Genomic DNA, 25,124 nt, shown 5'->3' on the forward strand with positions numbered 1-25,124 from the left:
TAAATGTCTGTTTCTCAAATCAGGATTAGTTTTAAGATGACGTAAATGCCCGCTAAGAGCTGAACAATGAAAGCTGTATATTTTAATAGCTATAAGAGTATTGAAACTATTTTAGTTCAACTTTAATGGGTAAAATTCATAGAGATTTATGACTACAAACATTGCCAAGATGTATCCATATTGCAAAAATATAAAAAAAAAAAAAAAAGAGCTGAATGAGCAATGGACAGTCATGTTCTAAATGAGCTCAACTTATACTGTGTCAAAATTAATTTAAGGTATGACAAAATAGCAAAAATCTAAAAAAGCACTGAAAAGTTCAAATCATTTGAATGTATAGCGAACCAACTGTTTGAAAGTTTGACAAGGAACATTAAAAGAGATTTAAGTCGATTGCTTTTTTGTCCTGCTTGCTGAAGCTCAATATCTATGAAAACGCAATACATTTCTATGGCAAAAGTATGCTGAATTAAAGCGCATTCAAAAGGTACAGACTATTTTGAAAGAGCAAAATGATTTTAACCCTAAAAACTGTTCAGTGGTGAAAAACACACTGGTTTTCAGTCATGCTGCCTGTGTCACAACCTGATACTACTTAAGAATGAATTGAAAAAAGACTGCATTTCATAAGCCATAAACATAATAAAAACATAGGCAAGTCTTACTCTCAGAAACCAGACGCTTCAAACGTTTCAACATTAGACTATCATGACAGAGAAACATCTGATCTGAATTCATCTGAAATTTCCTATTTCCAATAACATGGGAGGATATTAGATTTTAGCTTGATTACTCTTGACAAGATGGAGATTCACATAAAACAGTTTTTAAACCGTTTTAGGAGTAGGTGTTAAAAAACTAACAAATAGTTTGATTGCTTTACACAGTCAAGCTTGAGGGTACCTTTTTGAAAAGATTTTGTCAACAATTGGTAAATGTCGTACTTGCATTGAGTTTTTTTGCCTTCCTCAAAGGCCCAAGGCACTTTAGAGCAGTGTTTTTCAACCAGTGTGCCGCGGCACACTAGTGTGCCGTGGGAGATGGTCAAGTGCGCCGTGGAGAAATTGCCCTCATTAACTGATCTAAAAATATTTTCCATCTCCAGGAAATCAGCTCTTTGTTCATCCAAACAGGCCCTGATAAAACACTGAGTAGTTAGGAATATAAAAGATCTTAAAATTACTTTTTCTTTGTGTTTATTTAATTCTATTAAAGACATTTTGATAAGGATTACGTTACCGCTGCAGCTATAACTGTGTAAGGAAAAGTCCCGCCCCTTTAACTGTCTCCGCCAATCATTCTTGAAGGCTTAATCACATGTCATCAGTCTGACCAATCAGAAATGGTTAAAGTCTTCACTTCCTTGTTCTTAATTCTGCTGATAAAGTCGCTCAGTTCTAACAAAAATACCAACTGAGCTCGTCTTTAGCTGGTGGTTTATCTCTTAGAAAAAAACAGCCGCACCTTCCTGCTTTTATCACAAAAATCCACGTGAGATTGCGCGAGGGGGGGGGGGGGGGGCTGTCGATCAACACAGACCATGAATTTCAGCTTTTTTTTTTTTTGGGATGCTGGTGGGCCGCGGGATTTTTGTCAGGGTTAAAGTGTGCCGTGGCTCAAAAAAGGTTGAAAAACACTGCTTTAGAGTCACAGTCCCATTCACCCATTCACACACATTTAAACACTGATGGTGGCTCTGCTGCCGAACACGGGTGCCAACCTAAAACCACCAAAGGCAAGGTGGGGTTCGGTGTTTCAGGGACACTTTGCAAGGACATTTCGACACATAGGCGGGAAAGACCAGAATACAACTTACAATCTTCTAATCATAAGGTTGCCCCATGAAATGAAAAAAAAATTAGTGATGTCAGGTGTTGTTCACAAAACCAGGAACCAAACTTTGTCAAGTTTCTCAATGACTACAACTGGTTTTACAAAAGAATATCCATACTTTTTGTTTATGTGCTTTATTAAACCTTAACAGTCTCGTTTACTCTTAAATACCTTTGTTTTGGATTTTCATATACAGTATATATATATATATATATATATATATATATATATATATATATATATATATATATATATATATATATATATATATATGACAAAGTCTGCAGCAGACTAAATGACAAAGGGTGTGCCATTCTTTTTTTTTAAGAACACCATATTTTAGCTATTTGACATCAGTGTTTTTTTGCATTATTGGCTCCTTTCCAGCCACTAGTTTTTGCAAAGTGTGTGCAGTATAGTTTGCATTTCAAAATGGGGTATTAAAAACATATTTTTTCTCACCTTTGATATTAGAAAACTGTGTCCTGACTGATCTAATCCACTTTCTTCTCTCTTGAAACAAATTACAGGGTTGTACAATGAAGCACGTGGTTTGTTGTGCCCTGTAATCCACAGCCAATTAAAAATGTATAATTTCTAATTGGTAACCATGAGTATGAGTCACACTCATAAACGCACATTCTACTGCAACGCTGCATAACTTTTTATGCTATGTTTCATTAGAACAGTAGACGCATTTTGAATGACGTTCTGGGATTGATGTATCAATAAACGATTTCCACATTCAACCATAAATAATGCTGTGATTAACAGATCAGTCATGTTGACAGAGCAGATGCTGGGGGTGGAAAATAGCTTGCTGAACTGGAGTTTACAGATTGATTCCCTTGTGAGGCAATGTGGCTTTCTGTATGTAACTTATGTGAAAATCAACCTCCAAGATATATGGAATCATCACTATTTCCATTTACTTCATGGAATTATTAAAGGGCCTCACTTTTTCAAAAATATAAAAGGGGGGGGCCGACAGTGAGATCTGTAATCTTTCCTCATCAGACCTGGAGATCATTTTTACCCCGAGCACAATGCAAGCAGAGAGATGGAAATGCTTGAAATGACATATGTTTCTGAAAACACATTAAAGCCCTAAATTATCCATGAATCTTTCCATCTGTCCATTTTTTATACTTTCCCTGCTTGTTCTGACTCTGGGGTTTAAGATTTTTTTTTTTTTACCCTGCATTACCTCAAGCCATTGCATTTCTGGAAAATGGTTTATTTTATACATCACAGTCTTACTGCAATAGGATTAGATTTATTACAAATTAAAATTATAGCCTCAACCTGAGATTTTATTAAATATTTTCATAATACTCACATTCCATATTATTTTCACATAATTACATAGGCGCCGCATACACCTGCTACCCTGAGGATTGCTAGACTTTATACATATGAATTAAGTAATTAGTGATATTGCAGTGAGATTGTTAGTGTTCCAACAGACTCCCACAAAGGCCGCCTAAGTTATTATTGGCAGATGATGTACAAATAATGATCTTTTTCCAATATTCTGACCATAACTCCCAGGTAAAAGATCCATCATCTAATTAGTACTTCCAGTCAAAGGGGCATTATTGCAGACAGGAGACAGAAGCTGCAACAAAGTGGATCGATCACACAGACAGGCACAAAGACTGACAACTGCCGGCTCACTTATCTAGTATAATAAAGAGAAAAATCTCTAAAGCCACCTTGTTAAGGCTTCGCTTGGTCAAAGAACCATCTTAGACTTTTTTTTTCTGCAAAGATAAAGTAGAACAAAATAAAGCAGTTAGCAGAAAATGTCTGAGCAGGAAAGATTGACGGGGAAACAAATATATTGGAAACACCATATAGGACAGGAGATAGAAGGGAATAAGATTGAGAAACAGAAATCACACTAAAGGGCTGAGTGTGAAAAGGAAGAAAGGAAAAGGAAAGAGGAGCCAAAACTGAGAGGAAAGAGAGAAAAATGGGAGAAAATTCTATCAGATGTTAGCAGCGGAAGTCGTTCAGTTAAATTTAGCCATCAATCACAAAGATCTTTCTTGTCTTCCAAACAGTTCCACAGCAGTGGGCTACTGGATGCCACTGTACAGAAGAGAAGAGGAGAGGAGAGGAGCAGGCTGACTATGTGACACCTCACTCTGTTCTCTGTCTTAGTCAGTACAGTGACGTCAGATTTTTAACAGCACTGGTGTCAAATCTGGCCTCCCTCCTGTTTCCAGCACTAAGTCAATCTGAAAGACACCATTAACTAGCAAGTGTGGGTTTTCGATGCATATTTATGAGGCCTTTATCCTTTTTTGACTGCTGTGAAATATGCACATTTAAGGATGGACACAATATCAGAGCACTTGTGCAGCTTAAAGGCACCTTCGTAAAACTTAAATGTTCCGCCTTGTTCTCTAAGCACTCCACTTCCTGTACTCCTACTCTCAGTGCAATGGATATGAGAGCAACAGACTGAGAGGGAGGGAGGGAGAGAGAGAGCACCGAGTTTAGCAGTGACATTTACACAGTGGCATTTCCTCTATGCTCGTCACTCATTTATATAGAGCACAATATGGACACAGACACAGATCCATAGTCGTATGTGAACAGTACGGAAAAGGAAAACTCTGGCTTTCAGGAAGCAATTAAAATAAACTCAAGTGTGACAGGTATCTAAAAGCGCTCTTTTCTGTGCATTTAATTTTAGACATCTCCAATAAGTGGTGTACCAGACAGGAGCTTCACCTTTTGGCGTTTGTTTTTAAGGCTAGTGTAACGGGACAAGATCTGTTTATTTTAATCACACAAAATATTGGCTGTCCCTAAGTTTCTTTCCCCCCCTGTATTCAGTGTTGGGTTGGTAACCCCTCCTTAATGTGTTCTTCTTCGCTGGTTTTCCCTTTGTAAGTTTGGCGCTTGCTTTTCCTCTGCCCTTTCTGTTTTATTTATTCATTAGTAATGTTCCATATACTGTTATTATTTGAAATCCGCCATGAAAATACCAAACGGTTTATAGATGTTGACTGTTCCTTTCAGGTATGTGTTAGCTAGCCCTTTCTGTTTTATTGTCCAGCAGGAGGGCAGGAGAGATCCACAATAAACGGAGGTGGTCTCCGAGGGTGCTGCTGTGTCCCGACATCTTTTGACTCCCTCAAACACAACGCAGAAGTGATCCGGTCACACCCCGCTGCAGACATCAACGTCCTGAACCAAAAGTCCCTCCATCCGATCCGGAAGTCCCTCCATCCGAACTGAAAGTCCCTCCATCCAAATCGGCAGTCCCTCCATCCAAACCGGCAGTCCCTCCATCCAAACCAAAAGGCCCTCCATCTAAACCAAAAGGCCCTCCATCTAAACCAAAAGGCCCTCCATCCAAACCAAAAGGCCCTCCATCTAAACCAAAAGGCCCTCCATCCAAACCAAAAGGCCCTCCATCCAAACCAAAAGGCCCTCCATCCAAACCAAAAGGCCCTCCATCCAAACCAAAAGGCCCTCCGTCCGAACCGAAAGTCCCTCCATTCAAACCAAAAGGCCCTCCATCCAAACCAAAAGGCCCTCCATCCAAACCAAAAGGCCCTCCATCCAAACCAAAAGGCCCTCCATCCAAACCAAAAGGCCCTCCGTCCGAACCGAAAGTCCCTCCATTCAAACCAAAAGGCCCTCCATTCAAACCAAAAGGCCCTCCATCCAAACCAAAAGGCCCTCTATCCAAACCAAAAGTCCCTCCATCCAAACCAAAAGGCCCTCTATCCAAACCAAAAGTCCCTCCATCCAAACCAAAAGTCCCTCCATCCAAACCAAAAGTCCCTCCATCCGAACCGGAAGTTCCTCTATCCAAACCGGAAGTCCCTCCATCTGAACTGGAAGTCCCTCCATCCGAACCGGGAGTCCCTCCGTTTTGCTAAAAAAAAAAAATAAACTGGCAAGCCTAACAGTTCTGTTTTTCCCCATTTGAGGCTTTAATAAAAGTTTGTTTTCTACAACTCTCAACACTTCTGGGTTAGGTTTAGGATAATCTTTTCTGCAGCCAGATTCATTTCCTTTTAGGTAATATTAAGGTTTAATGGAAAAAGAACTAGCCAAAATCAAATAAGTCAAACGGCTCAAGGAAAAGTGCAGCTTTTGGAAACAGAGTTCTCAAACACAGATATGAAAAAATCACACAAATTGCATTATCTTTCTGTCTGTTCGACTGTCATGTTGCATAAGACACAAAGTTAAATTGTTAATTGCAATTCAAATTTACAGCTCTTCCTGGGCATAAAAAACTAACATCTAACATCTAATGACTGATAACTTACCGTTTTCCTTCATGCACATAATTATATATATATATATATATATATATATATATATGTGTGTGTGTGTGTGTGTATAAAAGCTGTGTCAATTTATGCTTGAGTGCAAAACCACAATAAATTAGATAATGGAAGTAGATAAGATATACTAACAAAGAGTAAATTGAACAATAAATGTAAAAAAAAACAGTTTTCTTTTTTATAAATTAAGGTGGCAAGGGAAACCAGGAAAATGTGCAGTTTCCGGCTAGTATTGTCTGCATTTTTAGAAAATCTGCAAAACTTAAAGTTGGATGTCAAGAACCCAGTATGAAGTGGTGGAACAGTGTCTTAAAAAAACGAAATTTTCACAGATATCTTAAAACTGTCTTCTAATTCCATCTACTCACTATTGATCCTCTCTTCTTCTGCTAACACTGACTCCTACCCATCATTTTAAGTGAATGCAGGTGGTTGAGCATTAAGCACTAATGCACTTAGCTGCAAAACCTCAACACATCACCACCTCATTGTGGTTTGTAGCCGTATAAAGACAAAGAAAATACTCTGTAATTTGGGTTTAGGGATTTGTTGGATTAGACGCAAAGTGGTAGTTCAAAGCCTCTGAAAATGAAATGTGCCATAAATTGAGACACAATTACCAATGGTTAACCAGTGAACTTTAAGTTGGCTTAACCCTCTCAGATGTTAGATGGTTGGTGTGTTGGTCCAGTAAAACTGTGTGTATTGATATTTTATGGTGTGCCTCATTTACATCGCATCTAGATTTGCCAGCATGTTCCTTTAATGAGCATTAGTGCATCCTAGAAGCATTACTGCACTTTTAGCTTCTTTGGCCCTAGCAGTATGCAGTGCCACACTGCTGCAGCGAGATCCGAGTCTTGGAGAGATAATGGATTATTGCCTGCTTCTCCTCACCCATCAACAGATTAGAGGTATGTGGACAAGCAGGCTCTCCCATTCACTTCATTTCTATCTTTTTGCTCCAAATTTTCTTCTGTTAATTTTACTTCTGTTCTCTGCAATTCAATCAATTTTCTTATTTTCCTTGAATCCATCCCACTCCACTTATCTTTCCAACTTTCTTTTAAGGTTTCTATTTTCAGACTTTTTTTCTTTTTTTGTAAAGCTGGAAAAGACAGGAAAACTGCAGCATCAGCCCCCACAGCCCAACACTGCTTACCTCTGCGTCTCCTTTTCTCTATGTGTTTATAATACCCACAGCAGATGATTTGGCCATCTGACATTTAGGCAAGAGATTTAGTAGTGGCCTTGAAATTGACTGAAAATAAGAGAAAACATAAGAAAATAAAAAATAGGCAAATAAAAGTGATTTAGATGAAAAATGAGATTGCAGAAAGACAAGCAGCACAGAAAGAGGATGAATCGATGTTGAAAAACCCAAAGCTTGGTAAGGAGAGAAGGGATAGATGCTGCAGAGTAGAAGGGGCAAATGAAGAGCCGGAAATAGAAGAAATAAAACACAAGAAGGGCAGATGAGGCTGTAACAGGAGAGTTATTTCGATGGTCATGTAGACATCTCAATGAAAATGCCAACGGCCTAATCAAAGAACCTGAAAGGGCAGAGAGAAAGTGGAAAGGAAGACGCAAGATGGGAATGACAATGAGTGAGTCAAGGAATATTTTGGGATGGAAAAAGAAAACAAGGGAGGGAAAGAAGGACAGGTGAGGATAGTAGGGTCACTCACAATGAAAAATTAGGCATAACAAATAAGAAACAATAAAAAAAGAGGAAAAAACTGGTAAAGAGGAGAGAATGGGAAGGAGAAAAAAATTAGCAGATTTATGCACTGAGTGGTCCACTAAATGAAAAAAAGTTAACGTATCCGAGTCAGGGGTAAAAAGACATGAGGCGGGGGAAATAAGAGATGAAAGGAGAGTTGGGATAAGGCATGAAGACAACATACAAGAGTTTGCTTCCTGAAATTAAAAAAGCATTTCACAAAACTCCCCAAAGAAGTAGGTTATTATGTGCAGTAATGTATTGAATGGACTTACTGTTGGATTGGCTATCAAATTAAAATGAATGTGTCTAAAGAATAAAAGTACAAAAAGCTTGTAAGTGGCTTAAAAAATTAAGGTAGGATGAAAATTGATTAGAAGACAACTGATGGATTACTATGGATTACATCTTTTTTGTGATCCTTCTTGGTAAATTTACAATGACATTTGACCTACTGGGAGTGGAAAATGTTACTTATCAACTCCTGTATCTTTCTTACTGACAACGATGGGTGTTTTCCTGCTCATGTCTTCTGACTGAGGGTTTGTTTGCTTGATTTCAGATCAGCAAACAGTCAGACAAGAAGACAGGCAGAAAAAGTGTGTTATTTAGCCATCATTTGTCAAAGCCAAGAAAGCAATTGCTGTTGTTCCGATTTAATGGCGTGTAAAGGACACTGCTAAATCAATTTTCAAACAGCTGTGTGTATGTGTGGGGTTGGTGGGGCAATATGTACAATAAGCATCATTGACAGGACCGCTCTGCACCCAAGCAGAGTATTTATACATGTTTATCTTTTTACAGTTTATTCATTTTATGTAAGCATGTGGCACTGTTCTGTAGAAGTTGCAGCAAAGCTAGTATATATTTTTTTATTCTTACTTTAATACAAGTATACTCATTTTTTAGTATATTTGAGGGGTCAAAAAACGTGGTCTGTATTGACCGACCATCCTTTTTGTTGCTGAGTTTGTGTTTTTTTTTTTTTACATCTGAGGCACCTTTTTTTGGTAAAAGTGTTAAAGAAAAAGAACATAAACTCTAAAGTCCTGGCTTGAGCTCAGGCTTTAGAAAAGCTGTTAAAATTTAATTTAAGACAATGCATGGTCTAAGGAGAGATACGCTTGTTCGTGCGTTTGTGTACAGATACAAAGCCTTAAAGCCTTTTAAAGCTTAACCCTAAATTATCCCTATTAAGATGAATTGGACAACTATTCAATTTTTTCTTGCACTGCACCCTTTTCCTGAAACCTTTTCTGTCCTCTCCTCTTTTTTTCCCCAAGTCTTTTGCTTTTGTTTCCTCTGCTCCTCCACCCATCATCTCTCTGAGTCTTGCCAGGTATTGCTAATTGTTATTTTTGTCGGCACAGGTTGGAAAGCTTGGGAGCAAACTATTAAAATCTTGTCTCACTTCTATTGATAAACTGTTTTGAATGTTTCTGTTCCCCATCTAATTTGGTTAGATTCAATATAACTTTAATTTGATTTGATTCTCCAGGATTAAAGGGGAAATAATCCAGAGATTTCCCTCAAGGATTGGACACAAAAATGTTGGTAATAAAGTGTGCCAATTTCTTTAATGGAAACGAGTCAAATCTGCCTTTAACAAGAAACTGTTTTGTAGCCATAGTGTGCTGAAAGGTCTTCCAGCAATTGTACTGCCAAATTCTGCTTTCCTTAAATCTGAAACAAACTTTGTGTTGTTCAGCCATGGCAAAAAAGCTGTAAAAATCCCTCAACAAATCAACAATCCCCTTAGTCAGTCACATAGCCAACCTGCTACACAACCAATCAGCCAGTAAGCCAGTCAATCAATTTAACAACCAACGTATAATTTAGTCAGTAAATCAGTCAGTCAGCAAGTCAGCAATCCAGTTTCTCACCTTATTTCTTCCTCGTCTTCAATCACATCTCCCTGTAGAGGTGCATTGCAGCCAAACATTTTATTCTTGGCCTCTTTTCTACTTAGCTAACAGCATCGGCCCGCTACTTTTTAAGGTAAAGTGTCAGAGATGGACATCCAAAATGTGGGAGAACAGACTTGTGGTGTAAAAAAAACTTATTTGAACATGTGTTTAAAAAAATAATACAGTCATGATAAACTTAGGTGAGAAAAAGCAAAGCATAAGAAAAACTAAAAAGCTGAAACCATTTCCTCGAATATATTTGGGTAATTAACTCAAGCAGATGCAGCTGAGATTTTTGGAAATTAAAATCTGGTGTGATTGGATCACATGGGAAGGAATAGAAAGCTAAACGAAGCCTCAAAACTATAAGCACAACAAAATTACTTGACATAACACACCCTAACACAATTAATCAAAATTGTGTTGATTAATTTTGTTTGTCTTATAGTAACCAAACCATTTATTTAGGATAAAATACTTGAATTTTATTGCTAATCCTTTCTAACTTTGATTGTTTGATAGTTTAGCCTCAAGTACAAAAGAGGTTTATAAAAATATATTCCTCACGTGTCAAAAGGTTTATAACCCTGTATCGTAACAGTAAAATATGTCTAACACAAGAGGCCTTCAACTCAGTTTGCTCTGCTGCTGGACAGTACAAGTTAAGAAAAAAACAAAAGAAAATGAGCAAAACTAAATTCGTCAGACTGAAACATCACAAAAAAAATCCAAAAATCAAATGCAAATGTACAAATCCTCACACCTGATTGATATATTATAAATATGTATTTTTGAATGTACTCAATTTGGGCATCAAGGGAGTGTTTTCTACTGTGTTATTATAATGTGCTGTAACACTCCTAGCAACCATTACCAATCATTAAAAATGGATAGAAGAGGAACGATGCTACTGGAGGAGTGATAGCCTGTGGCTAGTGCACTCATACTCACACAAACACACTTGCTCAGTTGACAATACACAAACACATCTCTGCATGCATTATTACAAGTCAAGAAGGTAAAACATTTCAAAATATCTCTTAAACCAAATGTTGGCAAGCTCATAAACACACACTTAGAGCAGCACAGAAGACAGCAGCAAAATGCCTTCACACGTTTTTGTTACAAACAAATATCCCAACTTCAGGAGTACACGCCGTCTAGATTTGCATGGATGCACTTACAGAAACAAATCTGCCCACTCATGCAGTCTTGTGTGCACAGGAAAACGCTAATGCCCATACATAAACAAATTCACGACAAATGAATTCACTTTCAATGTGCAGAGCTTCGTTATGATGACACATAGCTTGTAGAGCTTTCCCATGGCTGGACATGGAAAAGCTGTGTCTGCACATGAAGCTCAGATACAGCACCACAAACTTTTTGCTTAGTCATGGACATTTACACACAAAGGGGTAGCCAAGCACAAAATAAGCCTTTCATAACTTCTCTAGACATTGTTCTCACCCCAAATATAAGCTTTTTTTTTCTTCTTGAAACCTACACAAATATTTGGCAAAAGGATGCAGCTGTGTTGTTCTTGCAAAAGAATCATCTTCTGCACTTTTACTGTATTGTTTTCAGTGCAGTCAGCCTGTTAATGTAAGTGACAGCAGCAGATAAGTGGAGTACACATAATACAAACGAAAGGTAGGAAGATGGTGAGTGCTTGTCAGTCAAAAAGAGTCAAAGAGACCGAAAAAAAAAAAAACAATACAAGGCTTTTGCCAACCTGAAAGTAATACTTACTGCTGCTCCATGTACAGTACCTGGGAGTATGTGTGAGTCCCTGTCTCGCTCTGTGCCTAAAATCACATTAATGGATGAAAGTAGCTTCTGCTGCTGCTGACTCGTTGCTTTGAAATGGAAATGTATCTCATTGGCTCCATATGTAGCGTGCGCACCCACACAAACACTTCGACAGGGAACACGAAACACAGAATTCCAACCCCAACAAACACATTCACACAAAGCGTGTAGGTGTGCTCTGACAGAGTCACTTTGCCCTTAAACCAAGGAACTAAGTGAAAGAAAAGGCTGAAATAACACTAATGTAACATTAACAGCCACATTACCCTGCTTAATGTTACCCTCGTAGCCAGCTATTAGCCTACAGCTTATAGAAAATGTCATGCTAACACAGACGCAAAGCAGAAAAAATACAAAAGCAAAGTGATGAAATAACAGACACATTAGCCTTTACGCTCTGTGGGCAGAAGCTCTAGACGAACAGACTCAGATTCAAAAACATTTTACCTGCAGGATTGTTTATCTACTACATGATCTGTTCTCAAGTCAACTGTTTCTAACCTGCTTAGATGTCACTGAGGAAAATGCCTAAAAGCTGATTTAAAAATAAAGGGGTCCTAACAACCTGGATTATGAGGCACAAAACAAAATGGATACATACTGGGATTAACGTTGCACATAGATGATTTTCAGTGGAAGAAAGCGCAATTTATGAATCGTTAAAAGACAAATGAGAAACATCATTTGATTGGTAATCTGTAAATAAGAATAAACAAGCAGCTATTTAAACATCAGTCAGTGCCAATCAAATAAAAAGGCAGTGGAATAAATCTTTTTTTCCAATTCATTTTCTAAACCCGTTTTTGTGTATTTCTGAGTCACGGGGCTGCTGGAGCCTATCCCAGCCACTTGTGAGCTAAGGCAGGGTACACCCTGGACAGGTGTGTCTGACACAGGGCCAAATTCAAACACCCATACACACTGTCTCCATTTTGTGTTTCTATCAATAAGCAGTTAGCGTCTATTGCTAGAAGAGTCCCTGATAGCATGACAGTTAAAAAAAGAAAATGAAAGCAGAGGAAGTTATATATTTTACTGTTAAAAATGTACCACAGTTGTTGATCTTCCAAATAATCTGCCAAATCAAATTTGCATGGTTTTTATGGCAATCTTGTATTCACACTTAGAAATTTTTCATTATGAATTCCAGCTGAGATGTTCATTTCATGCTTATTTTTAGAGCTGCTTGGCTGAGTAATCCAATGAAAAAAAGGAGGGAGAAAAAAAGCGCTGCTCCCACCAGTGAGGAATTGGCATGGCGATGTGGAGAAAAACAGTAATAAACTGTTGTTGCTAAAGCAGCAGTGCTTGAAAAGTTTTAACACCATATGGTAAGATTTTCTTTAGATGTTGGATCTAGCAGGAAACAAACTATTAACAACCCAACAATTTGTCTTGTTGGATTTGAAATGAAAATAAATGATCACAAAATTTCTTTTTTAAGAGGAGGAAAACCTCGAGGTAATCTCATAACTAAACTAGATTTGGTATTAATATAACCAAAGTAGTGGGTTTAGGATGTCAAGCAAACAAATCTTTTTTGCAAAGCCCAAAAACACAAGCCTATTTTCATCATTTGAGAGTTCCATTTGATGTGGCACACAAGTTCTAGCTGCAATGTAAATGACAGGCAGGTAAGTTTCCATTGTGAGTTATGTAGCATTCATTACGAGCATGAGATAATTGACTTCAGTCATTAAATCCACATCACCATCATTGCAACATCCCACCAGCACACCACGGTTTGATGTATGCATGAGTATAAATGTCTGACACATTATATCCCAAGTGTCTTTGAGCAAAGGCAGGATTGACCCGGCTAGAGATGAAAATGATGAACTAATGAACCATTAGTTTGTTTGATTGATTTAGAATAAGATTTTTTCTGAAGATTTGGAACAAGGTCACTTTTATTTGTTAAGATAAAGTCAAATTTACATTAAATTCCTAAATTTGTTTAGAATAAAGTTAATAAAACTGAATTTAATTTTGTTTATTCATCGTTTTGTTTTTTGGGTTTTTGGTAAACACTTTTATTTTCCCGCATTGAAAATGTATGTATGTAAGCTGCATTAAGATAAAAATGAATTTGGTAATAGCTTATCTGCTGAATTTAAACCATTAAGTAAAATATTTAATTGGTGGGCTTTATATTAATAGACGTATATAAACTATAGAGTATGTTTCATTTCTATCCTAAAGACTAGACAATATTAACAAGAGACTTTTTTCATTAATTGAAAAGTAAACAAGTTACAAAAAAACTTTTGAGTGAAACCTGTCAGAAGTCAGAGCTCTGTCTCCCCCTCTGGTCAACAGTGGGAACCGTCTCCAAAGTACTGAATGCACTACATCTCCCAGCACCTGATCCTGGATGCCGCACACCTGACTCTCGTTACTATGACGTGGGCGACCAGGAACTGCTGGCCATGAAGGAGGCGTTCTCCGAGTGGAGACACTGGGTCGACTCAACCCTTTCTGGTTCTAACAAACTACAAGAACTTGGAATACATCAAGTCCTCCAACCTGCTGAACCAACAGCAGGCACATTGGTCCCTGTTCTTATCGCGCTTTCAGTTCCACAGCTGAACTTTTAGCTGTGCTAATAAAACCTGCTCCAACTGCTAGCTGTCTGCCTGTTCTTGTGACAAAACCTGCCTTTTAAACATAGAACTTTGTGTGAAATTGTTAATTCTTTTTTTTTTCTAAGTAACCCAACTAACTAACCTAACTAACCTTTTTTTTTAACTAACCAAAGTGCCAGTAGTCATTTGGCACTTTCTGTTTGGGTTTGAAACGGAAAATACAAAGTGGGTTACATGGTTAAATATTACATTTTTAATCATTAAGTCGCTAAAGTTTAAAACATGAATGTTACCTGTAAATTACTGGCTATGAGTGGTGCATTTTATAAATTAGTCTATTTTAGGAGACACATATTTCTGTGTGGCCCATGTTTTTAGTCTAGTTTTCCATTTCTTGTAGTGTGTTTGGATTCCTGAGTCATTTTTTTAGGTGAGAAAATAATGAACATTTTGAACATTTTATTCTGAAGATATGCATGTCTTCATCAAAAACCTCATTCCTGTGAATTAATTACTATAAAGTATTTTACAAAACACAACACAAGCTACATTTACAGTCAATAAATTTAAAACTGTGGCTGCCTAACCCCAGTCATTGAGAACTACAGCTCTGCTCGTTTCCAGCACCCCAATAATCTCTGTGATAACTGGGATCAGGTATCCTCATTCGGTCAGAATCTGGAACACAGGATTGGTATCAAGGACCAGAGCGCTAGACAAAGGTTACACATTGGAGAAAATTCCCTGATGAAGTCTCTTAATAACCATGAGATTAAAAACATTGCAACAGCATACTCAATAATATAGTAAATGACACGTTTTAATGTTCACAAATATTTTTTGTGCTTCCATTTTATAATTGTAAATTATAGCTGTGCTACATGTATTTATTGTTTTCCTCTTTTTAGTCAATAAAGCCAGTAAATACAATACATGTAGCACAACAAACAAAATGGGTCTTTTAGAAAGAAAGAAAAAGACAATGCCAAGTTTATAGTCTAGTTTGCACCTTCAGTCTATTTGGAGAAATTTGACTTTTAGGTTAAACTTAGAAAATAATGCCAGACATCATTTCAGTCAGTTATAACATCATTACTAAATGTCAAATGCTACTGAGAAGATGCATAAAGTTATTCTTGATTATCAGAAATAATATTCCCAGGAACATTTTCTTTTTGAATCTTTCTGCTATTCTTTTACATGAAACACCCTGTTCTTTTTCTTTGTTCGAGTGTCTTTTGAACTTGCATGTTCTTGTGTCTGACTGTTTCAGAGGTGCTCCCTTTTTAACATATTCTCTTTTCCCCCCTCGGTCTGTCCCAGCGTGACTGTACTGAATGTAGGCCATGTTTCCTTTAAACATATGGCATTTGAACACAAAGATGGATTGCTTGTTCACTCTTGCTCTAGCCAGCAGAAATAGCCAAGAAAGGTTTCTTCTTTCTAAGATAGAAGCCCAATCATGACCTGTGTGGACTTGACAGATGCTCCGTTTTCTTATAGTTCATAGTTATAACACTTTACTCTGAACCGCATGCCAAAGATGTATGTTTGATTTTCTGAACTTGGATGTGAAAGAAATGCTTTGTGGCTCCCAGTGTCCATTATATGTCTCTGTTGCCCTCTATTCCTGTCCACACTTTTAAACACAGGCCCTTTGCTCTCTGTTGAACTGTGTACTTTGTGGTAGTAAGCAGTACTTGAGTTCCTGTGTGCTTCTGTGTTTCCACTGGTCTCAGTGGACATCTAGAAGAATCAACTTTAGGAGGATTGTCAGTTCTCGATTGGACCACATGACTGCATAACTGTAAAATCTGCGGCTTTCTGTTTGGCTGAAAGTACAAGTTGATGCCTGTGGGGTCTCTCATTGGCTCTATGCACCAAGCCTCCCCCTGTTCCTGGCACAAAAGCCTCCTTCCTGACAGGTTATGATGTAGACCTGTACCAACAGAAGGGTTCTGGTTCTCCTGCTGTGCCTTTGCTAGTTTTAATTAAACAACTGAGATTTGTTGAGCCTGAAGCTGGATATAAACAGAGATGGCTAATGACCATGAGGCACCTGACTCCAACTGTGCTAATGCTGCCCGAAATTGCCTGAACAGTCACTCCCAATGCACAGTACATCAACCCTGGACACGGACCTGTGTGTTACCTGCATCCACAAGTATCCCAGACAAATTAGGTCTGTTGCATATCTGCTTCTTGGGTTTTACATCAGATATATATAGGTGTGTGCATTGACAAGTAACCCATTTCTTTTGCTGTTTTTTTTTTCATCTACTTTATCAAAGATATTACCCTTGAAAAGAAAAGAAATAATCTTGAATTTTGGTTTATAATCCAACATAGAATTTCTTATCTTCTTATTTTTTTATTGAGCATGCAAGGAACAACAAGGACTCGAAATGGTCCAGTTCTCTTGTACCATCTTGCGGGGTCCAGATGAACCCAGTCCAAACGTTAACATGCCTGGTATAGCACAAGGGTTAAATGTAGTTTAATTCTGCAGTAATAAAAGTTGTGTTGTATTTGTCTTCTGTTTCATAATTAAGTTGCTTAGGTGCACCTTATGATTATGAAAATGTGGACTTCTTAAAGTACCCAGTGATATATGCTAATTAGAAGTTTGACTTTATGCAGAATTCACAAAAATAATTTTACAATACTCACAAAGTGAAGACTTACTCTTATCTTTGTATTTATTTCTGTAGCACTTCTGTTTTTGCATCATTTTATTTAGATATTTGTTTTCAACGACAAACAGAATTTTGAGGCCTCAGAAAAAGCAAAAACAAAAGCGAAAATATGCAGTTTTGGTTGGTTGTTTTTATTTTTTCCTTTAACTGACTTTTTATGGCCCAGTCCAAACAATCTGCTTTATGTTTGAACATGGACATTTCTTTCATCATTGTATTTACTGCTCGTGCAAACCTCCCAATTCATGTACTGACCCTTTTTAGTTTATTTAAGCACGTATAACCAGCAAATGTGCTCTAACACACACTCAGGAAAACTTCATGAAAACACAATCACAAAAATTATTGGATATTTTCTATTAAAAGAAAAAATGTCCAGATGTAAAAATGCACATTTTTAGAAGTTGATAAAACCTAAATTCAGTGAAAATGCTTGTTCGACAGCTTCTTCTGCACCCTCACTACACCACTTCATGACTGAGCGGCTAGCTTTTCATCAGAAAACCTCCTTCACTCCACTCAGTCATCAAACAAATGAAACAGACATTAAACTTGATTCTAATAACCTTGGAATTATTAAAGTAGTCATACAAGATATGAAACCTTTAAAAAGAGTGTTTTGTGAAATTTTGTTAGCACTTTCAATAACTGTAAGTGGTAGCCTATTTTATATTGTACAGCTCAACAGCTCTACACTGCCCCCTAAAGGCACTTAGGACTACTACATGCACAATGCTCAATGTTAACTAAAAAAATATTCATGTAAAATGACAAAAAAACAAAAAAGAGTGCATGTGTTTTTAAGATGTATGAAGCTAAAATAAAATACACGAATAATAAAATATTTTAAAAAATTTAAAAGGGAATAATTCGCAAAAATGTGACAATCAACTATGTTCTGGAAATTAGGCCAAATCTGGAAAGGAATACAATTGATAACAAAAAAAAACAGTCAAAAAAATTTAAAGTCTTTGCTGATTTTCTGCACATGCACAGTCTTTACATTTCTTTCAAATAGAAAGCTGCTCTCATGTTTTTATTGTAATTTTTATACACATCAAAACAATGATGTATTCACACAGAAAATTGACTTTTTTAATTAATAACTTAAAGATTTGCTTTAAAAATGTTAGTAAAAAATTTGAATTTGTTTTATAAATTGATAAACTAGTTGTCCAGTCATACTTTTCATGATGGCTTCTGATCCAATGATAGGACTGCAGGTTTGGCGCCAAAACATGTTTGGTTTACTATCAGAAGCTATATCTTTCAAACTCTGACATCTAGTGTCTAGTATTTATTTTTTTGTCACATGAAAAACTCTTTGGTTTCATGTTAACCAAAAAAATGAAATAAAAAAAGAAAATTCTGCAAACATCTTTTAGAAAATGAAATATTGCGACCTTGCAATTTAGAATAAAAGTAATTAGTTAAAAGAAAAAAAACATACACAATCTTAATGGTTTGTGCACAGACACAAGTATGACATGTCATAGATCTCTGTGTTTTGTTTGCAAAAGCATATTTTTTTATTTTCATCAAAAAACATGCATTGCAAACATGCAAAAACATCATCAAAATGACGAATAGAATGTTGATTAATTGAGTTCAGTGTTTAGTAAGTTGAAGTGTCTATCAACAATATATTATATATATATATATATATATATACATATATATTCTCCCATGTTTTTACTTTTTTATTTATGTCAATTTATTATCTGCTTTTCTGCATTTATTTCTGTCTGCGGAAATTTGGCAATCAATTTTTTTTTTTCAGCTATTGTTTTTTAATTGTCAGTTAACTTTCTCATGTTAAGATAATTTAAACAAACCTGTAATGCCTTAATAAGTAATCATGTCAACTACTTTTTAGAGTTTGAAAGTAATTGTAAGATATAATACAAAGTTAATGGACTAATTAAAGCTTTTTATTTTATCTGCACAGTATAGCATCCTTATATGTAGAGATACCTGTTTGAATGCAAAAGTCCCAACCCAACAAAGAACTTTTTAGACAAAATTTTCAATGCAATCAGGAATGAACACCATCCATTTGAAATGTATTCATTCATTCATTCATTCTCCATTCCGTTTTGTCCCCTACGGGGTCACGGGGTTGCCGGCCACTTGTGGGCGAAGGCAGGGGATACCCTGGACAGGTCGCCAGTCTGTCGCAGGGTAGAATGTCCACAATCATACACCCATTCACTCTCACACTCACACCTATGGACAATTTAGAGTTGCCAATTAACCTATGAAGCATGTTTTTGGATTGTGGGAGGAAGCCGGAGATCCCGGAGAAAACCCACGCATGCACGGGGAGAACATGTAAACTCCACACAGAAAGGTCCCCCATTGATGTTGTGTTTTTCATGTCCCCCAGCCAGGACTTGAACCAGGGGCCTTCTTGCTGTGAGGCAAGAGCACTAACCACTGCGGCACCGTGCAGCCCTTTGAAAAAAAGCCAAATTTGAATTGAAAACAAAAAGTGAAAGCTTATAAGCTTTTTTTCTGCAGGTCAATGTAAAGTCACATTCTGCAGCAAAAACAAGTCAAGAGGCACACAAAGCTGATTTCCTTTTTAGCACCACAGCATTGTTGTGAATTAGTTCCGTTTTAGCTCCATCTCAATGAAAAACACCACATGATCCAGTTCCACTTTCTGTATTAATTACCACATCACGGCTCTGGAGCCAAATGGCATAAGTGCTAAAGTCTGCAGGCTCCACTGCAGACACATCTATCACTGAAAACCACATTTGGGAAACTCTGCATCTAAAGCAGAATTGTTGAGGCGATGTGACATTTGAACAAACACAAACCAGTTTTGTTTTGGGGTTAACATGTGGCTCTAAAAAAAAATGGTTATTTATTATATAATATTCACTTTCAGTTCAGACAGTGGCACTTTTTATTTAAATTTTTTTTTTTTTATTGAATTTGGGGTTTTAGCGATTTATCATTGTTTTGAAGTTTTCATATCTGTTCCAACTTCTACACTGGGTAAATCATTTTTTCTGTGTTTTTATCCCATTCCACTTTCTGGATCTTTGTACATTTTACCTCTCACAATACACCTCTTCCATTATTAATGTATATTGATTCCATAAGCTTGGTGTAATTACACTGCATTTGAATTAGACGGGTATCTCTGTTTTAATTAATTTCCCTTCACAGTGAATGTGTGTGTTTGTCCGTGTGTGTGTGTGTGTGAAAATGTGTGTTTGCTTCCCCATGTGTTATATCAGTATTCCAGGCAGGAGGGGCAAACAAACTAGTTCCAATTTCTTGTTTTTGGCATTGACTCAGTGTCACTTAATTGTCACCTTGTTCATGATTATTAGATTACTTGGGTGTGAGTCTGTGTATGTCAATATGTGCAATCTAAATAACTCAAGCGTAAAGTTAAAAAAAGGGACATTTAGTCAGTTTTAAAAACAAAAAGAATGCAAATGCGGTAGCTGAATGTTCTTAGTGTGTTCAAGTGATTCAACAAGTGCTTTATTGTCCCAGCGGGATTCCAGAATGAAGTTCTCAGACATGTTATCCTCAGTGGTGTGTGTGTTTGGGAATGTGTGTGCCAAAATGTCTCATGTACAGCCCCTGCAGAGTGCAGTTAACAATATAATTAAATAAGCACCAAGTGAATTGTCATTACAGTTGGGCGTGTGGTCGTTTCTTGACAATAACAACCTGTTGATTAATGGGATAAGAATTACCGTCTGAGCTTTTGACACACAGTTACAGAGAACAACTAACATAATGTCAGTGATTTGCTGTGTTATCTTATATTAAGAGCAAAATTCAGAAAATGTAATAAAAAATCTCCCAAAAAATATAGACCTTCAAAATAAGGTTTGCGTTTCCAACCGGACATTCTAAAGACATTTGAAAGGCTCATGACTGTTTGAGATTTGATGAAATGATTTATTGCCACCCCTCCTTCTGTCTCTCCAGATGTCTATACACCCTTTCATTTCTTTTTCACTCTTTGTGCAATTACCTCTAAACTGTAAAGGCTTTAATTCTGACTGGCATGAATCAATGTGAACATAATTATACCTTTTTGAAATAAAATGTTCCGATTTAGACTTTATGACATATGTGAAAATTTCATATTGAGTTCTCCCTTTACGTTTAACAGAAAAGCAAACAAACTGATGGGATAAATTGGTAACCAGCGGTTGCCTCAATCATAATGTGTACGAAAAAATAAAAAATAATGCTTATATTAAATTCATCAGCACACTCTCTGAGCTCAATTTCATTTAAATCCTTTTATTTCCAGGCCCACAGTGGGAATGTGTGGTTGTGAAATGCAAAGAAAGGCACTCCAGGATACCACACACTCACACACATTTGGGATAGGTAAGGCGTGTAAAAGGAGAGGACAAAAAAGGATATAAATGAACCGTAGAGCGCAGGAGAAGACGCTTTTTGCTTCATCCTTTTGCCAAACTTCAAGATGAACACAAATCTGGACTGCTGACACATCATCCTTCATCCGAGCGACAGAATCAGTTCTAGCTGCTCCTCTGCCAGTGTGACTCCACAAAAAAACGCATTCATGACATATCCTCCTCGTGAGCATCCCTCCCAAGTTCAGATGCCCCTCGTGTGGAAGGATGAAGTTCTCTGATTCTCTGAAAACATCAGCTCCAACCCCACATACCTGCATCCCCAGATGTTATGTCCAACTTGGACACTCTGGATTCCTCTCACGCGCCTACACACACGACTGAGTCTGCATATTGACTCAGAACGCACGCACCTGATGATGACACGCGCCAGATCCCCCTCTAAGTCTAACACACACAAACACACTAACTCATCTCACCACCATCAGTGATCACACACTCACGCAGATGTCTCGGCTCGTATGCGGGCGTGCGCGCAGGCTTCAGCCTCGCGCACGATGAGAAGCTCCCAAACTCACCCATGGACGGGGAGAAATCCCCGATGAGGAGCCCCAGCAGGAGGAGAAGCGGGAGGTCGCATCTCTGTCCTCCCGTTTTCTTCGCCCTCATCCCCCTGATCATCTGCAGCAGCATCTCCGGTGCTCCCAAATCCGTCATAATGCTCTCAGATTAATCCAAGCTGGCTTCTCTTGAAGCCTTCTCCCCACCTTGCCGCTCTGCTTGGTTGAAGGAAGCGGAGGGGGGTTCAATGAAGACGGCAGCCCCCCGTCCTCCCTTTTCTGTCGTTTTTTTATGCCCCAAAAAACGGAAAAGAGATCAATCACGAGAATGTCCCACACACTTGTCCATGGTGATGTTTGGACAGGACAACCGGTGGCGGGTTGACGGTCTGAGATCGGGCAACGCGCCGCTGGTGTGAGCTGTCATATCAGAGAGTGGAGGACCGGACCAGAGAGAAAAAGAGGGAGGAAGAGAGAGGAGCAGAGTCGGTGAAGGAGTGGAGAGATGGTCGGTAGGTCCGCACGGCACGGTGCGCAAGCAACGAATGAGACTGGAGGGATGGAGGAGGAGGAGGAGGAGGTGGGGAGGGTGGAGGAGGCAGGCGCAGAGAGACAGGCAGAGGTTAGTCTGGGAGGTGGAGGGAGAGGAAAAAGTGAGACATAGCGGAAGAGGAGAAGAAAAGGAGAAAGAGGGAAGCAGGTGACTTTAAAAAGATGCAGGATAAAGGGAAAAATGGGCTATAACAGGTTGGAGATGGAAGGGAACATTTGGAAAAAGAAAAGTGTGGAGCTGCGACAGGAAAGGGGAATAGAGAAAAGAAGGTGCTTAAAAAGTATGAATCCAAATAGGATGAGAGAATGGAAAAAGAACAGCAACAAATAGAAAAAGGAATAGAATAGACTTTAGAAGTGGATGAGTTTAGAGGGAAAAGACAACCAAAATGATAAAAGGAGAACTAAAGTGGCAAAAAAGGTAAGATGGACTGGGAAGTAAAATAGTTACATAAAAGAGTAAAAAGTTGAAAATAAAATGATCAAATGTGATTTTTAAAGCCCCAATTCAATGAAAATTCAGTATTTGGTGTTTTTAATAGGTTCTTGGAGCATTTTTCTCATTTTTCAGCATTTTTCTCATATATCAAGAAAATTAAGATTAATACTATGTTTCAGAGTTTTTTTGTATTTTTGCTTTTTTATCAAATTGCTGTGACCAGACAAAAAAAAACAACAGATTGAAAACGTTTGTAGCAGTGACGTAGGTGATACATTTGACAGGCCACAAGCTCCCTGATGCATGGATGTACGTCTTTGTTTTCCTCATCTGAGCTGGTATCTGGCTTAAAACACAACTGGATGGCTCCAACATTGGTCACCATTTTTGTTGCTCCAGTAATGTTCGGTTGGGGTTGTGAGGGGCTGTGAGCTATAGTGGGAGAGAGTGTAAACAGATGGATGGTGGGAAATGGGGGCAGGCTTACTCCACGCCAACAGCTCCACAACTCAAAGGCAAATTTCAAAGATACTCCTGCCGCTCAGCAGAAACTATGTTCTAGAAAACAACAGGTTTTTGGATTTTGGCTAAAAAATAATCATAATTAAAAGGCCACTGGGAAAGATGATTGGGAGTGGGACTTTATCCCTAAATAACCATTAGTGTCACATTTGACACTTTTCTGAGACCCCCATCTCATTAGCATGATCCAAAACCTGCCTAAAATGCTATGTTTATAACTTGGTCCAATATTTTCTGCCCTGTAGTGGATTATAGTTTCACTAGAGGCAGTGGATGGGCTTTTCCCACAATTTTAAATTGGCCGCTTTTATGACACTCCTGGCAGTAAAAAGTTTTGCTAATTTTCAAAATTTTATGGTGAGAATACCTCATCTATTGTTATTTTTTTAAAATAACTTCTTATTGTATTAAAGAAATGCAACATTTTTTAATAATTAACTCTTTAAATCATTTTAAAAATGTTTATCAAATTTGAGGCAGGTAGTAAATAAGGGGATATATCCTTGCATCCTAAACTAACATTGTTGAAAGCAAAACTTACCAAATTACCCAGTGTATCATAATTGATATGATCTACTGTATAGCTCATAAAAATGATATTGCAAAAGTGTATGTGTGGATTTCAAAGGTATAAAAACCATCTTAATTTCAAAAATGTTGAATTTTCAGTCAAGTCTTTGATGTAGTGGGCTTTACAGGCTTAAGGAAAGAAGGAACAAGTCAGGAGAACAAATACAAAAAATCCCTACAAACACATACACAACCTCAGCTTCAATTAAATGCCTGCTGATTTTGTATGTGTAACCACACACCCCAAAAATATCCACAAGCCACCTATTGATGCCCAGGTCCCGTGTGGTATGTGCAGATGATCATGCTAACAAGATCACAATCCCACAACCAAAACCTCAGCGGCTGAGGCTCTGAGAAGACCAACAGCAACTGCATTGTGAGGCTAATGCAGATTTAAAAAATGACATCACAGCTTCTCATAATGGTAGCAACAAATGAAGACTCTTCATGTTGAAACTATAATTATTTGGAACTTTTAAGATGATTTATTTGTTGCACAACCAGTAAACACATTTTGGCTTTCAAGATTTTAAAATTAAGCTTGTTTTTTTGGTATAATCCATTTCAAATTTTAATTAGTGGTTAAACACTCTTTTCAACAACTTGCCATTAAAAGGTTACATACATATACATTGCAAGCCAGTCCACTAAATCCATCTGTAATGGTTGCTCATGTGGGTGATCAGCAGCACTCGCACTGGAATGACTGCTGGAACAGGAAAGGAATTGAACCTGAACAGATCAACATCCAACAAACATTTAAAATGCTAGAGGGTTTATCAGGTCCAGCTTTTTATTCCCTTGAAACAATTTAATGTTATTTATTTAATCATCTTTGCTATCATGTTCTGTTCATGTGCCTTTGAGAGTGTGTGGTTACCACACTGGCTTACGTGTCCTGAGCAACTGTTGTGCTGCAGTGTGTATGTGCATGTTTTTTGCCGAGTGGCTGTGTGTGTTTTTGTGGGTTGAGCCATTTCACAACATTACTGTGAGTCATCCATCAAGCTGGTAGCTCTTTCTGCACTGGGCTAGTTTAGTCATTTTCTATACATTTATAAAAAATATTTTTTCATCATCTGGTAGGAGGCTTCATAACTGCAAGGCTTCCTTAAAAGACTGCAGTTTTCAGCTCTGGTAAAAAGGTCAAATGACCCACTTACACAAATGCTGCTGCACTTTAATAAACAGACAAAGAAAAAGATAGATGCCTGGATACATGCAAACTAAAGAGTGAACGCAACT

The 25,124-nt window shown here is 37.7% G+C and overlaps 1 protein-coding gene across 2 annotated transcripts in view; it reads right to left on the reverse strand.

Moving 5' to 3' along the window:
• Window positions 1-22,341, reverse strand: part of LOC101164142 (CUB and sushi domain-containing protein 1) — a 411,649-nt gene extending 389,308 nt beyond the window's left edge. For both annotated transcript variants that reach the window (XM_023953530.2, XM_078944567.1), the window contains exon 1: window positions 21,812-22,341. In XM_023953530.2, coding sequence (XP_023809298.1) covers window positions 21,812-21,950 — 139 coding nt within the window. In that variant the 5' untranslated portion in view covers window positions 21,951-22,341. The remainder of the gene's footprint in view (window positions 1-21,811) is intronic.
• Between the last annotated feature and the right edge of the window lie 2,783 nt (window positions 22,342-25,124).

Source organism: Oryzias latipes, chromosome 3 (assembly GCF_053564925.1).
Source record: "Oryzias latipes strain Hd-rR chromosome 3, Olatipes_Hd-rR_3.1".
In the NCBI taxonomy this organism is placed as follows: domain Eukaryota; kingdom Metazoa; phylum Chordata; class Actinopteri; order Beloniformes; family Adrianichthyidae; genus Oryzias; species Oryzias latipes.